Raw genomic sequence first — 15,417 nt, forward strand, 5'->3', positions numbered from 1 at the left:
CTAACTCTTAACTTTTATAAAGAATATCTCTTTGGATTTGAGACTTTAGTCTTTGCAACTTTACAGATCTTCTTTATGCACCAAGAGCTTGTAACACTCTAAAGAGAAAGGAAAAAATGAAATCGCATCATATGACCCCTTTAAGGGGCAATATTTGCCCGCTCGAATTGATTGATTTTATTTATTTCCCACCTTTGTAAGGGCACTTTTTATAATTAACTCATTAATTGTATTTGTGTTGTCTTTAATGTCAAATACTTAAATTTAACCAATTAGTAAATAAATCAGAATACTTTAAACTTCTACCAATAAAAACAAATTGCTTAAACTTGTATATAAAATACAATTTATAAATAAAGGGTAGGGCTAATATATTTTGACAAAAATCATTATCGTCAATTATTGCTCTTGATATTGTTATAATGATTATTAATGTTGATTAATAAAATACATATTTAAAAATGTATTTGTCTTTGGGGAAATGTCACGCCATATTCTGACTACGAAGACAAATGTGGTTCATGACACTAGTCTAGTCTAGCGCATGTTATGCAAAAGCTCCCGTTATAATCACTGAAGCTGCGAAATGAACTGAAATGAACAACGAAGTGCAGATAAAATGTAAATAAAAGTATATACATCATATCTGCACTTCGTTGTTTATGATGAGAGAATTCGCGAGCCTGAAGAATTCAGTCAGCGGGAGCACACACTCAACAAAACTCCTGCGTTTCAGTGCAGACTAATCAAAATGTGTCTGATTGGCTATTGCATTCATACGTTATAACAGTTTGGTTATAATGCTCAACATTATAAACAATCTGATGCAACTTTTTTTTGCCCCTTTATCTTGCATTTGTGGGGTGTTTTTGTTCATTTGGTGGCATTTAGCCACAAGCCCCTGCTAATTTCAAACCCTCCTACCTGTAGTATCGGAGTACTATATTTTTTAATTTAATCAACGTAAAAAAAATTATAATAAATAAAAATCCCCAAAAGATTCATATGAATACACTTCAGTCTTCAGGCTCAGGAGTGCAGCTGGCCTGCCAGACATTAAATAAAAATCCGTTAACAAACTGTTCTAAAACACAATGTGCCAGACTTACCTCATATGTTAAGAGGCATTCTTTCAGGTGCATTTTTAAGGAAAATACTGTTCAATGAGTCAACAACCAATGCAAACATATCCTCGTACACTTTACACACAGTGTTCTGTGTGAACCTCAATGAGAAATGAGTACTGCATCTCACTTTTTAAATTTGCAAAAACTAATTCAAAGTTGAAGTGCGTTGTTTTGTTTTTTTAAAAAGTTTTTTTTTCAACCCCATTTTAATATGCAAAACCATTCAAATTAAACCATTTGTGGTTTTATTTTCCTGAAAAGTGTAAACACTGTGGTGCTATCAAAACAATACTCTGTTTATATAAGCATTTCAACAAGAGGTTGCACTACAAATACTAATTACGCATCACATTGACAGGCTGGATTGTACATTATCCGATGTGCTCTACTTTTTTCCCATCAGCAAAATATTCAGTCAGTAATGCTCAGTGTATGTACTCACTCAAATGACAAGAACTGTTGTGGCAGGACCTTTTTTCAGCCTTACCATGTGCCGTGACATGGCTTCTTGCTCTTTTTTTTTTTCTTCTTATTGCATTGTAAAAAAATAACAGACACCGCTCTCTTGTAATCTTGTCACCTGATATAAACAATATCCCTTTAAAAATACTCTACTGGACTTCACTTGGAATCTCTTGTTTCTCTGCTCAAATACGCTCATCACATCTTTCCCCTGCTCTCCTCTGAGACATACTGAAAAACTCTATGTGAGCCGACAATATAGAACCGACATTTTAGTGTCCTATTTGTTGTTTTGTGACAGAATTTTCATACATCAACAGGTAATTTCCTCTGTGACATTCCCATTACTGGTGAGGATCTATTCACATCCCCGGGCTTCTAGAATAAACATCCTTCACCTCTCTGATTAGCTTCAATTTGCATATTACATTACTCCCACAACAGTCTGGGAGGGCCAAGACTTGAATCCTCTGATGTGCAAGTATTGGGCAATTCATTGGCAAAGAATCCAGAGAAAAATCTATCACTTTAGTTACCGTTACAACAGTGAAGATCATTCTCTTTACTTTCTAAATAATTCAACATACTTATGATCAAGGTTATTCCTTTATCTAATATTAGCCATGCTGATGTATCTTTGATTGCTTTATAATCTAATTATCAGGGTCGGCATCTCTGTCTTTTCCATCTTATAACCTATGCCCTAGTGCTGGGCGGTATGACCAAAAATTTATATCATTTATATTTTCAAAATTATACCGGTTTCACGGTACATGATGGTATTTTTTTTTGGATGAGTTCTTCTGTGTCATCACGTTCTATTTGTTCTACAGCTTCAGTTTCGGAACTTTCACGCCTGGTAACACATACAGCTGTTCCCTCACCACAGTGCACCAGTGAAAAGGGACCCCTTTCAAACAGTGTCGCGTTCCGAACGTTGTTTAAGCGACATACGGTCGCTTATTGCGGTATTTTAAAAATTCATATCATAACAAAAATAAACACCGGTATTCAGTATGAACCGATATACCGCCCAGCACTACTATGCCCTCTTATTTAAATGTTAGCACCGCCTCTGACAGCACAAATTTAGTCTTCAGTAAGGTCATTTGAACAGCTGTGTGTTCTATATATTAGGCATTTTACTGTACAGTGGTTACTATAGCAACAAGAATATAAGACGACAGACAAAGTGCTATGATCCAAGCAGCAGAAAATGACAAGCTCTCTAAAAGCAGCACTAGGAGGGGGTGATGCTGGGGTAAGCATGTGTGTGCTGGAGAGATCTCATTGTATGCATGTGTGTATTGGAGGATGATAGGGTAGGTATACATGTATTGTTAGGTATGAATGTGTTGGATGATGTTAGGCTTCATATAGATGTTGAGGTCGATTGTGTTGAGGTATCTGAATAGGCAATTGTGAGAGAAGGAGAATATGGAATATGAGAGAGAGGATGTGAAATAAATGTGGGGAAAGAGAAAGACAAAGAGAAAACAGAAAGAATGCACCGTGATTAAAGGAAAGGCACAACAAATAATAGAATGGTTAGGTTGTAACCTGCTGTTAACTTCGAGCAGATACAGCTCTGATGCTTACTACCAATCAATATATAATGACCACTTTTATGGTCTAAATAAGACATGACACACCACCTTATGTTCCCATGCCATTTTGTGCAATTAACTAAATTAACGGTTAAAACACGCTGTGTGCATGGCCAAAAAGTAGGCGCGCTCAATGACATTGTGTCTCTGAGCTCCACGAGCCAAACTGTGAGGTCTGCCGGTAATGACCACTTGTTTTTCCTGTCTCAGCGTCTACCAGACACCTCAGAGACATCTCCAATGCTGCAAAAATAGGCAAGATACTTGATATTCTCCCAGCTAACCACTGCAGAGATGGTCATTTTTTAAAGAACTGTTGTGCAAGCCTGCCACTGTCTAAAAGACACAGGGCTGAGGGGGCAGTAAAACACTGCTTTCAGCCTGACAGAAGGTGTGATGATGCCTTATTATTCTACAACACATCTCCTCGATTCATATCTCTCCATTTTTGCTTTGTTTGCTCTGCTGTTCGGGAAGTACAGCGAGAGCACTCAATAGATATGGTCCGAGGAAGGCAAGCTTCCTGTGGGAAAACACAAGGATCATTTCCCTTTATACAGTCATTGATATTACACTCATCACACCACTTGACCCATGACTCCTTCCTGTTCTCTACAATCCTCTAAATCTATTCTTCATCTCCTCACTCTTGTTTTAACAATTAAGTGCTCTTAGAAGTCTTCGTCTATCCATTAATGCATGAATCTACAGGCAAGGGAATGTGACAGAGGAAAAAGGACAACGGCATGGAGAAAAAAACATGGTTGTGGAAGGAAGCGGCAACTTTTTTGAACATGTATATAACATGTTTTTATTCAGCCAGTAGAAGTCAAGAGGACTTCATTTTCACAGCTTACACTGGCTTGTTTGATATGAGGTACATGCTCTATTTAAGCAATTCACACCCTTAAAGTCATCCTGGATGTTTCCTTCCTGGAAGCGTGAATTTGGGCCGAAAGAAAAATGTGATGGTGGCGCGAAACATCACAAAACAGAACTGAAAGCAAACATGTTCAGAAATATGTGCTTTAACACCACTGTAAATACAAGGTCAATTCACCCACTGCAGTAGGGAGCACATGTTACACCACATGAATAGAGGGCTGCAGGAATGAGTCCTAAAACCAAGACATGTGTTAGCATTTTTGAACTTCCATTTTCAATTACCCAGAGTCATTGGGTTTTTGGTTAAATGCCTGAATTAAAGTCTACGGTTAACACAAGCTCAAGATATTTTATTCTACAACATAAAATACATCAGTAACACCGCACTTGTGATTTTTTTAAGCTTTTACCATCTTAAAAAAAATTAAATGTCAAATGTTAAAAAATTAAATGTCATCACGCCGAACAGCTAAACTCTTAAAAGCTTAGGGGTCTTTTTCGTTATCACAATAAAAAAAATGTGTAAGTAACCACAAACTTGTTGGTCACAGAGTTTATTTTCCACAAAAATCCAAAAGCCAATGGAAAAATACTACTGGTATTTGTCGACAGAACCAGGGTGATGGTAACTTCCAGGTTAGTCTACAGAATTACGGAATCTCTGTAGCACTCGGTAGCACTTTATTTTACAGTCCCGCTCCGCATGTACATACCATGAACTTACTATAGTAATTACAATACCTGAGTAATAACTAGGTACTAACCCTGTACCTACCCCTAAACCTAACATTAAGCCATGTAGTTACCTTGTATTACTTAAATTACTTATCCTTGGTAACTACACTATAAGTGCACTCACTGTAAAACAAAGTGCAACCAGAGTTTCAAACCATAGCATCAATTTTCAAAAGACTTTAACAGAGTGCATCATCATTTTGCAGTCCTTGGGAGCTGGTATAACGGCAAGGGCAGCGAATCGCTGCTTACATTCTGCATTCTTCACTGCTTGTCACGCATACACACTTCCGTCCTGAAACTGATGGCCCGGAACTGTGTGCGCTGCAGCATTGCAAATGGATGTGTCTCAGTTATACAATCATATTGATCGGTGAGACAAGACAAGTGCTTTATAAGAGCACGACCTCGTGGACTCCATCAAGCAGGATTTGGCTATACACCTACATTCAGAACAATCTGTAATTTGTTTTAGAGCAATAATGTGGACAAGCAGTTTGGATGAAGGGTGAAGGAAGTCTATGTGATATAAAGTCATCATCAAAAGTGAGGGGCTTGCAGTCTTAAAACTGTGTTCTACTCTTTATTTAACACAAAGCTGAAGTCTAAATTTAATTTGTTAAATTACCATTATAAGCGTATTACAGGCTCAGTCCTCTTGAGTAACCCAAGATTAAGCTTCTTGATCATGGACACAATGGCATATTTTAAGGATCAACCCTTGCAGGATTTAACCTACCACCTACCACCAGCTACTACATGAGATCTTTGACACCTACATTACACCACCCTCAACATCTTTACACCGGCCTTTTCTCAGGAAATAGAGTCTCACAGAACCATGATGTATGACCATACCCAAGCATCAGACAACAGATGAAGTCACTGATGATCTGGGGTTGAGATTTGCCAAGTCCAAGTCCAGTGAGGCGAACAAAGTCTACCTGCCACCAGCCAATGTCCAATATTATTATAGCCAAAGGTCCATCCGTTACCATTTTGTTACCTGAGTGCGGAGGATTTCTCCTTTGGTCAGCTGCATGTCTCCCGTCAGCTCCTTGACAGCGATGCCCAGAGGCTCCAATCGCTTACTGAAGTAATTAGTCATCTCAGCAGCCAGGGCCTTCATCGGAGCCACGTATATAATCTATAGAGGCAGGAAAGAGAGACAGGACATGCTCATGATAAATGAGAAAACACCACAGTACCATTGGTTCCCAGGCAACCAATACAAATAACAATTCACAAAGAAATATGAAGCTGGCTGCTTAAAGTAAGAGTTTAATGGTGATGTATGAAGACTGTCTATCATTGTTGAAGCTGGCATGCACGTGTGTGAAAATGCGCTTCACGAGACAACGCATCCGTTTACATCTCCAAACTATGGTAAAACTTATTGACACATATTTAATGCTCAAGTCTATCCTTGCTTGACATAAACTAAACAAACGCATCCAATCAGGTCGTTTTGTACCTGAGGCACATGGACTGGTGCGGAAATTAGTTATTGGCTGCCAGAAAGCCAACAGCTCACTCAACAATATTGTCTCTGCGACTGTCTGTTTACCTTAAACTGATCCTTGCGGATGACTCCCCCAGGCTGCAGGTGCTGGCGGATCTCATGTATGATGGTGAGCATGGCGATGTTGGTTTTGCCGGCACCGGTGGGGGCGCAGATAAGCAGGTTTTCATTGGTATTGTAAGCAGTCTCGAACACTATAGACTGAATTCGGTTCAACCTCTTCATGCCCTTGAACACCAACTGGCCAATCTGCAAACATACAAGGAACATTTCAATATGCCCATTGACAAGATCTTGATCTGGAGATCTGGAAATGGCATGTACCTGTTCAACGCAAGATACTGAAGACTGTGAGTTTATGTGTAGCAGATGTGGTGTGGCTACATGTATGATGGAGACACATATGGTCAAAGTGACAGGACACCAGGAGCCAAAACTTAATGAAGCCACTTTAACACACAGCTAATGACAGACTCCTGTCTCCCACAAGGCAATCATCCGTGACTGTATCTAAACGAATCAATCATTGTAAGCCATATTCAAAGGATACTGAACCCAAAGCAGTGCTGGCCGAAAATGAGAAGCTTTGCTGATGCTGTCAGATCAGGTAATTCTCCATGAGAGACTGTTGGGACTTCAATACCTTTATGAATGGCTGAGCGTATACAGAGAGCTTGGAGAGCTCAAACATTAAAACCTTACAAAAGGCCACCAGTACTATGGAGTGGGGAACTCTCTGAGTGGTGTCATGGGCTGTCAATCAATCCGCCCACTCTGGCCAGCTCTGCAGTGACATCACATTGGGGGTGACAGCCATCCATCTCAACAAAGTTCTGATAAGAGATGAAAAGCCACCTAGTACTTTATTGCTACTGCTGAGTATGGTTATTTTCACTACTGCTGTCATTAAAGTAGGGCGGGATGTTACAAGCTTATTAGATCAAAAAGGGGCCAGGAAAGTACAAAAATCTAATCAAAGCACATTGAGTAAAACACTCTAGAACTGTTCTAATTATTTGTCTCTTTCTGTCTACCATCTCCAGGTTTCTGCATCCCTCATTCCTGTGTCGGTGTCTTGGATCAGGGGATCAGGATTCATTAACAATGCTATCGGTCTCTTCTTTTACCGTTCTGCTCTGGCACGCTTTAAATTAAAAGAAAAACAATTAGGCTGAGAGAGTTATTATAGGGCTCAGATCTGATTTAAAGTCAAGACTGAAAAGCCAAACGGAAGGGATTATTAATAGCTGAAAGACGCTTCGAAGCACAGCGGTAAAGATGTGACTGCGTAAGGATTTTCTGGGCAGAAGAGCTGTGGAAAGTTATGCAGCTGTGAACTTCATTACAACAGTGAGTTGTTGTCTTGTGGACTTGTATGTGCATATATAAGAAGTCTGCGCCCATTTTTGACTGGTAGACGTGGAGGACTTGAAGCTCAAGTTCACTGTTAGGAACCTATTGATGCATTTAAATTACAACACACTTTTAAAAATTATGTTTTTGTTTTTTTTTCAAAATCTACCGATACTTGGTATTAACCAATGTAACTTGAAAATAAAACTTTAGTCATCGTTTGTCATCAGAAGATATTTTGGAGAATATCCGCAACAGTTGCTGGTAGCTTTTGACTTCCATAATATGGAGAAAAATACTATGGAAGTCAATGGCTACCAGCAACTGTTTGTTTTCCAACATTCTTCAAAATACCTTCTTTTGTGTTCAGCAGAAGAAAGAAACTAGTTTGGAACAACTTGGGGGTGAGTAAATGATGACAGAATTTTAATTTTTGGGTGAACTATCCCTTTAACCTCCATTTAATTACTTTACTAGCATAATTTTGGCATTTTGGCATTAGCATAATTACAGCAGCATTTCCTGCAGAAGTCAAAAACAATAAATAAATAGATATTTGGCATTGGTTAACCAATAGCCCGCAAGGCCATGGTGATGTCAGCCGAGATGGACCAAGTTTTACATTTTGAACTATGCCATTTGGGATAATTAATTTCTACTAGAGTACCAAAATCAAGACCTCAACTAAAAATATACACTTGTACCCACACATACTATGCTATGATGAAGATTGTTCTCAATTTAAACGGTTACATTTTCTGTAGAGTATTTTTCTCCAACAAGGACAACAATTTAAAGCATCATAGGCATGATGCAAATTCTATTCCTTCTAAGATACGTTTTTGTGGCCAAATACTAAAGAAGCATCACATGTATCTTTCAGAAACAACAATCCCTGAAAGCACTGCTACCAACTCAGTGAAAAAAAATATATATTGTTTTTGAGTTGCTACCTAAGAAGCACGCCCAAATCAGTCAGTTCCATTTCAGTTCCTGCCTTAAAAGGAAGGTGCCTAAGTAGGCAGTAGACGGGCAAAGCAGCTCACAAGGTTTTGAAACAGAGCTCAACTTCATCAGCTTTAATGGCCCAAATGGATCCAATTACCAAGAAGAAGGGGGAAAAAAGCTTCCAGAAAGCTGTTAGCACTTCATTGGTGGTGGGTGTTTCCATATAACATCACCTTCTGCTGTGTGCCACGTGTCCTCTGATAAACGGTAGAAGTAGTTGTATTCCTCTATGCCTCCCGTCAGGATGGCAGCATCAGCCCCAGCCGGTCTGACCCATTATATTCCCAGGGTGGGTCTTCAGAGGACCAACTTATAAATATTCATAGGTAATTAGGAGCGCTCTTCCTATCCGACTGAACGGTTGTATCACCAAGGTAACCAAACTGCTGCACTTGTTTTAAGAGCCCCCTTCATTTTGATTTATCAGCTTTGTCTGTAAAGGACTGCCAGTGTCTCTGCACACCTTAAACATGCAAATGAATGCAAATGTATGCATGCCCCAAAATTCACCTCAAAGTAATGCGTACATGTAGCAAATATGGAGTTGTCATTACTTAATGATCTCGCCAAATGTCTCGCATTCGGTTATTTTCTTTTGAAGCGCATTCAGTGTTGTGATGAATGCTCGTCAAACGACATGAAAACGTGATGTGGGTCAGGGTGGTCCCCCACGTGCTATTGTACACTACGCACAGTAATGTAGTCCTCAGGTAATCCATCAGCCAACCCATATAGTGCACGACACGTTTTAAAACAAGTCGCAAACTCGCAGTCGGCATTGTACGTCAAAAGAGGGTTTTTAATCTCTCTTTACTGGCTGCAGAAATAGCAGCAGTAAACGGGACTTTTCATCACTGTGTGTGAGTGGAGTGATTGCCACACTGGCGGCCCATTTCAGCTCGTTGAGTTTTAGGCTCGGGGGTAAATCTAACACCATCAGACCAGGCTCCCATTCAAAACATCAAGTGGCTGAAATCATTTGCACCTGAAAGCACAGCTTTATTCCTTAAAATACTTAAAAAGCTCAAGCTTTTTTTCAAAGGTTTTTCTTTTTTCATATGGTGCACAGATGAATCTTATTCAAAAACACCAGCAAGTTGTAACTGGACCTGAGCACTTGTATCCCATTGGACCGGCACTGGTTTACATCACCAAAGTGTGAGTTCAGGATTAGAATAATTCTTGTTCAGAAGTGGTCAGAGGAGATGCATCTGAAATGCATTTCAATCCCAGGTGGTAACAGTATTTGTTTTGGCTGACCACTTGTGATTGCCTCACTGAAAACGCATCTTATGGTGTTAGCAGGGCTTCAGTAACATGCTAACACAGCAACATGCAAACATTAAACTCCACTGAAATCAATTACAATTCGAACCTCCCATGCACTTTATATGAGGAGCATGATGTTGTGTATGTGTATGTGCAGAGTTGCTGCCAATGTAGATCGTTTTAGTCAAATTAGTCATTTATATAAGTTTTGGTGTGTCCGTTTTCACATTCACAGGCTGTTTTTCAATCACTTTTTTTCTAACATTGGGATTCTTCACAGGGATGTGCAGATGGTATGTAAAGCCAGGAACGGCATAAGGTATGACAGACTTTACTCTTGTTAGTTGTAGTGGCATTTGTGGAAAAACAGAATGCATGCTACTTTATTATTATCTGCAAGCCAAATGTCCACATCAAACAAGCGTAAAGGCCCGTTGTCACCAAGGACAATAACTATTAATTTTAATAAGCATTCTTATTCCATGAGAATAGGGAAGTTGACACTACAACTATAATGATAACAACACTGAGGATCGATATACCGTATCGTACTGTAACATATCGCATCATATCGTATCGTATTGTACTAGGGCTGCACGATAAATCGCATGCGATATTTAACGCGCATCTTATGAGTAAAGCCGGTTCTGTAATCAGCAGTAAATCTCCATCACCTGCGGGCTTTCACATTAAGAAGCATTACCTACACAGAGCCATTGTTCACTGACGAGCTGCGCAAAACCACGTCCATATTCGCGCAATTTTTTGCACAGCTCGTCAGTATGACAGACTTTCATGATCCTTAACTTCCTGACATCAGAAATCCATGTTTGCATTCCAGCTCCAATCAAAGCTCTTTCTTCGACTATTGAGGAAGTTTTCAGTTCTGAAAGTATTCATAGTACATCACGGTTTTTGATCTCCAAAGATCTCGCATGTGACATGACCCTTTAAAACAAATTATACATACTCTGCTTCTTGTATACTTTATTTGTGTACTTGTTCCATCAAAATGTACCAATCACACATACTGCAGCAATGGCATGGTTTCCAGGACAGCGATTCGTTCTACTCCTACACGAACTAGAGTTCAAGATGCTCGCAGTCTGTGCCCAGAGCACCCTTAACACTTTCAGTCTGACGGTTTTGCAGCGTTTCTTCGCACTGCCGGTGAGCAAAACCAATATCAGCGGGGAGCCAACAATTCACTTGACCACGTTTCCTTCTCTCTAACGCAGGGAACAAAAGCACATTTCTTTCTGCGTGCTAAATATATCTGCAGATATTATGATGATATAATCAAACGAGTGAAAGTGAATGAAAGTTGTCTTTACAGGACATATGGCGAGTGCACGGCGCTAAGTAACAGCTCTAAAACTGTGGGCAGCCGGAGATCTGACCACCTGTACGTGTGGGGAGGAGAGAGTCCACGGTGAGTCCGATGGATCCTGACAGTCTAATTAACTCTGTGGATGAAGGGCCCTCGGCCATATGTGCTGACTGGGTGAGCTGGGAACACAGCAGAAACTCACCCGTGACTTTAAACACACTAATTGGACCAACATAGCCCCCAGCAATCATTTCACAGCAACATCTAAATACCTGCACCGTCTCGCATGGATTTCTTGACTGTCCTGGTTTTAAAAAGCTATGAGTAAAAAATGCACAGTGCTCAGTAGAAAGGCAGCAGTAGCCTTGCTTATCTTAAAGTCTGCGTTTATGCGTGCACATTTTTGTTGAAGCTGCCACAATAATTAAATTCACAGTGCCGTAATAGAAAGTTAAAAGATATAATTGTCATTTGCACGCTATGCTTTTAATTACTTTTTGGTTCCATTTCATTCCATTTGAACAGACAGCATGATCAAGTTTTAATTGTTAGTTTTAGCAAACAGCTTATCTGCCCGCCTCGAGCCCACACGGCACAAAATTACCCACTCCAGAGATACAAACACAAACACACACACACAATAAACTCAACACGTTTATTCAAACAACACCTCGCACACCTACGAGCAAAAGGATCTGATAAATGGCAGGTGCAGCACCAGCAAATAGGAGGGCCATTTATTTCTCATGAGCAGAACTGCTGGAAGAGCCACAGAGGAACAATGAGAGAGGATAAGAAAAAGGATGAGGGAAAAACAAGAGGTCAATTGTCCGAAAAGTCAACACGTGAGCGAATGCAGGGGGTTTGTCCCAAACATTTCAAGCACAACTGTCCATCAGACTGAAAGCACTCCCCTTCTATTTGTATCTAAACTCTCGTCACGATCCTGAAGCTCCGCCCATTAAAACATGATATCTAACGTAATACCAGGAATCATGGGGGATTAATCAGTGATGTTTCTCTGTTTTAGTGTGTACTATGAGCAGACTGCAAACTCCTGAGCAGAGATGTTTACTATTCCACACGGCTAATGAAGAGAACGCTTATAATTTGATTCATGCTTGTAACCTGACTCACATCACTGAAGATATCTGTAATGCATTGCGTCTTCAAAAAATAACTGCAAATATAGTCGCAAGAAATAATAATTGGAGTCCGAGTACAAACAAGCTCATGTAGATGAGTAGATGATACAATTTCCATGTATTTTTCCAAATATTATGCGGTTACTGCAAAGTCAATATGTTGAATCTCTACTGATATTGTAAATTAGAGTTTGACGAAGCTCACAAAAACACATGCTAGTTCCAAAAGAGACAACTGACTTCAAAGTCAGGAAATATTTAGCCATTCGCATTGATGTAAAATGACTGGACTTAAAACAGTTTCTTAGTGGACAACGTTAGCATTACAGCATTTATTTGTCATTCACAGCTACAAATAAATGGCTGATCGTTTAGAATTTGCTGTTAGCCCCAAGCATCAGAAATTCGGGAAATTCAGCATGTTTCCTCAGAATGTCCATGTGTACCAAGTTTTGTCAAATTTGGAAGATGCGATCACAATTAGAGCCCGACCGATATATCGTTTTGCAGATTTTATCGGCCGATATGAGCCTGTCGCCGATATATCGGTATCGGCGAATATGCCGCCGATATGAACATTTTTTTTACAGAACATATAACGCAGATAAAATGCTTGAAATGGTGTAATTACTTAGTTTGTCCAGCAGTGGAATTGAATTGAATTAAAGTTGAATAAACTTCAACTTTACTGTTCAGTGCACTGATGTCAGACTCATTTTGGATAATAAAGTTTATTGTTAAATTGTTAAATGCCCTGCCTCCATTACGTATATATGTCACGTCATTATAAGTGTTTGATCACCACATTTGAGTGATCATTGCAAAAAATGTGTTTATGTATATATATATTCTGTTTATGTATATACTGTATTCTAAATATAGTACCAGTCAAATGTTTGGACACACGAATGGGAAAGTGTCCAAACTTTTGACTGGTACTGTATTATAATATACACAAAGAATATCGGCCTTTTTTTACTCCCTAATATCGGTATCGGTCCCAAAAAAAAACATATCGGTCGGGCTCTAATCACAATGTACAGGCCATTTAGTCATTATGAGCCACACCAAAATAATTTTGGGTCCCACTTTATATTAAGTGGCCTTAACTACTATGCACTTACATTTTAATTAATCATTTGGTACAATGCACTTACTGTGTACATACATGTTTTTACATTGCACTTATATTTAAAACAAATACCTGCATGTAATTACATTTGTAATTAATTTATGTAATTACATTTATAATTATACCACTGACCCATCCCTTACACCTAACCCACCCTTAAACCTAGTCATACCACCAAACCTGTCCCTAACCTTACCCGTATCCCACCTCAATAGCAGCAAAAGTGTTTTGCAATACAATATGAACACAATAAGTACATTGTACTTATTTTTTTGATGCAAGTACATAGTAGTTAAGGCCACTTAATATAAAGTGGGACCAAATTTTGCCTATGCATCCACAATTATTAAAAGAATAAAAAACTAATAATTAAATAAAAAACCTTCTCATAACTTTGTCAGGATTATCTCCATATACCTAATCTTGTGTGAATGAGACACACAGCCTAGTGTGAGTTGAGAAAATGCAGGTTTTCAAAAAAACTGCTCAAAGCAGCGTAAAAATTTTGTTTCCTTTTATTTATAACTCTTCAGTCTCACCAGATTTTCTGTCCACTGTAACTAGTGCACCATATAGGGAATATGGAGAGACTCAGACAGTGTATAAAAGGTTTACATTGGGGTGAATGAAGCCTGTTTTCACATTAGAGTGACATGAACCATCTCACACCAGTGTGCTCCAGAAACAGGACAGCATTCAGTGGATCATATTTGCTATTCAACCAGTTTTCCCTGAATACTACAGCACAGCCCACAAAACATTTCCGACCCATGTGAATTTTACACAGAATACTGCATTTAATTGTAAGTGCATGGAGGAGATAAAACATGGTAAACAGTTAGACAGCCTCATAATAGCTCTTTTTTTTACATTCTGTATATTATTAAGAAATTATTAACATAACATAACATAATATTATAATGGGCTGCTATTATTTTAAGTGTCAAGTGCCATGCAGAAGACTGGACTGACACCGATACTTAACACCAAAACTTTCACCCTATTCTTTTATATTGCTTTGCAAGCACTGTTATTCCCTTCAGAAATGTAAATCTAGTTATTATTTTCCATTTCAAGCATTTGACACTGGATATTCATTACAAATGCATAATTTGTTAGTACTCTCATCTGAGAGCAGACGTATGAAAATTATGAAGTAAACGACAGCACAGCTGCACAAATTTAAGATGTTTTTTTTTTCATATTCAGAAAGAGCACCTGTGTTCATTTTGGTTTTTACAGCATTACTGGGAAGAACAAGCTGGAGATAAAACATGCAATTTGCAAGCAATGACACTCGAAAGTCACCTATCATAAAAAAATGTACTGCAGTCAAATGAAAAAGAATAAATCATTACACACTCAAGGTTAGAATCGCAATGCTTTATGTATCACAAGATATAAGAAGGATTGCAGTGTTTGCCATACTATAATTCTGTGTTTAGTAATAATGCCACATCTCTTTTAGTCTTTCGCTATGGATCACAGCATTTGCTTATATCGCTGCTTAATTATTTTGGTGAATTTCTTGCAAGAATCAAAAGAGAGAAAATGTATTAAATCCTAACATCTACTAAAATTAGAGCTACCAGAGTTAAAATGCTAATTTCTAACACTTTTAAACATTGTCATGTTATCAAAATTTTAGTGGGTGATACCAATACCAGTGAAATGTTGTAATAAATTTGATAGCACAGGAGAAAATACAAATAAATAAATGTGAACATAAACAATAATGGGCTAAAATGTCCATATTGTTAGTAATAAATTAAATAAAAACATAATACAATATATATACAAACATATATATATATATATATATATATATATATATATATATAT

The 15,417-nt window shown here is 38.5% G+C and overlaps 1 protein-coding gene across 1 annotated transcript in view; it reads right to left on the reverse strand.

Moving 5' to 3' along the window:
• The window catches only part of LOC107740553 (activating signal cointegrator 1 complex subunit 3-like), a 169,846-nt gene that overhangs the window by 97,358 nt on the left and 57,071 nt on the right, over positions 1–15,417 (reverse strand). The window contains exons 9-10 of the mRNA XM_016552999.1: positions 6,384–6,587; positions 5,823–5,963 (exon numbers count right to left, since the gene is read on the reverse strand). Coding sequence (XP_016408485.1) covers positions 5,823–5,963; positions 6,384–6,587 — 345 coding nt within the window. The remainder of the gene's footprint in view (positions 1–5,822; positions 5,964–6,383; positions 6,588–15,417) is intronic.

Source organism: Sinocyclocheilus rhinocerous, unplaced genomic scaffold (assembly GCF_001515625.1).
Source record: "Sinocyclocheilus rhinocerous isolate Xijiao unplaced genomic scaffold, SAMN03320098_v1.1 scaffold1939, whole genome shotgun sequence".
Lineage (NCBI taxonomy): Eukaryota > Metazoa > Chordata > Actinopteri > Cypriniformes > Cyprinidae > Sinocyclocheilus > Sinocyclocheilus rhinocerous.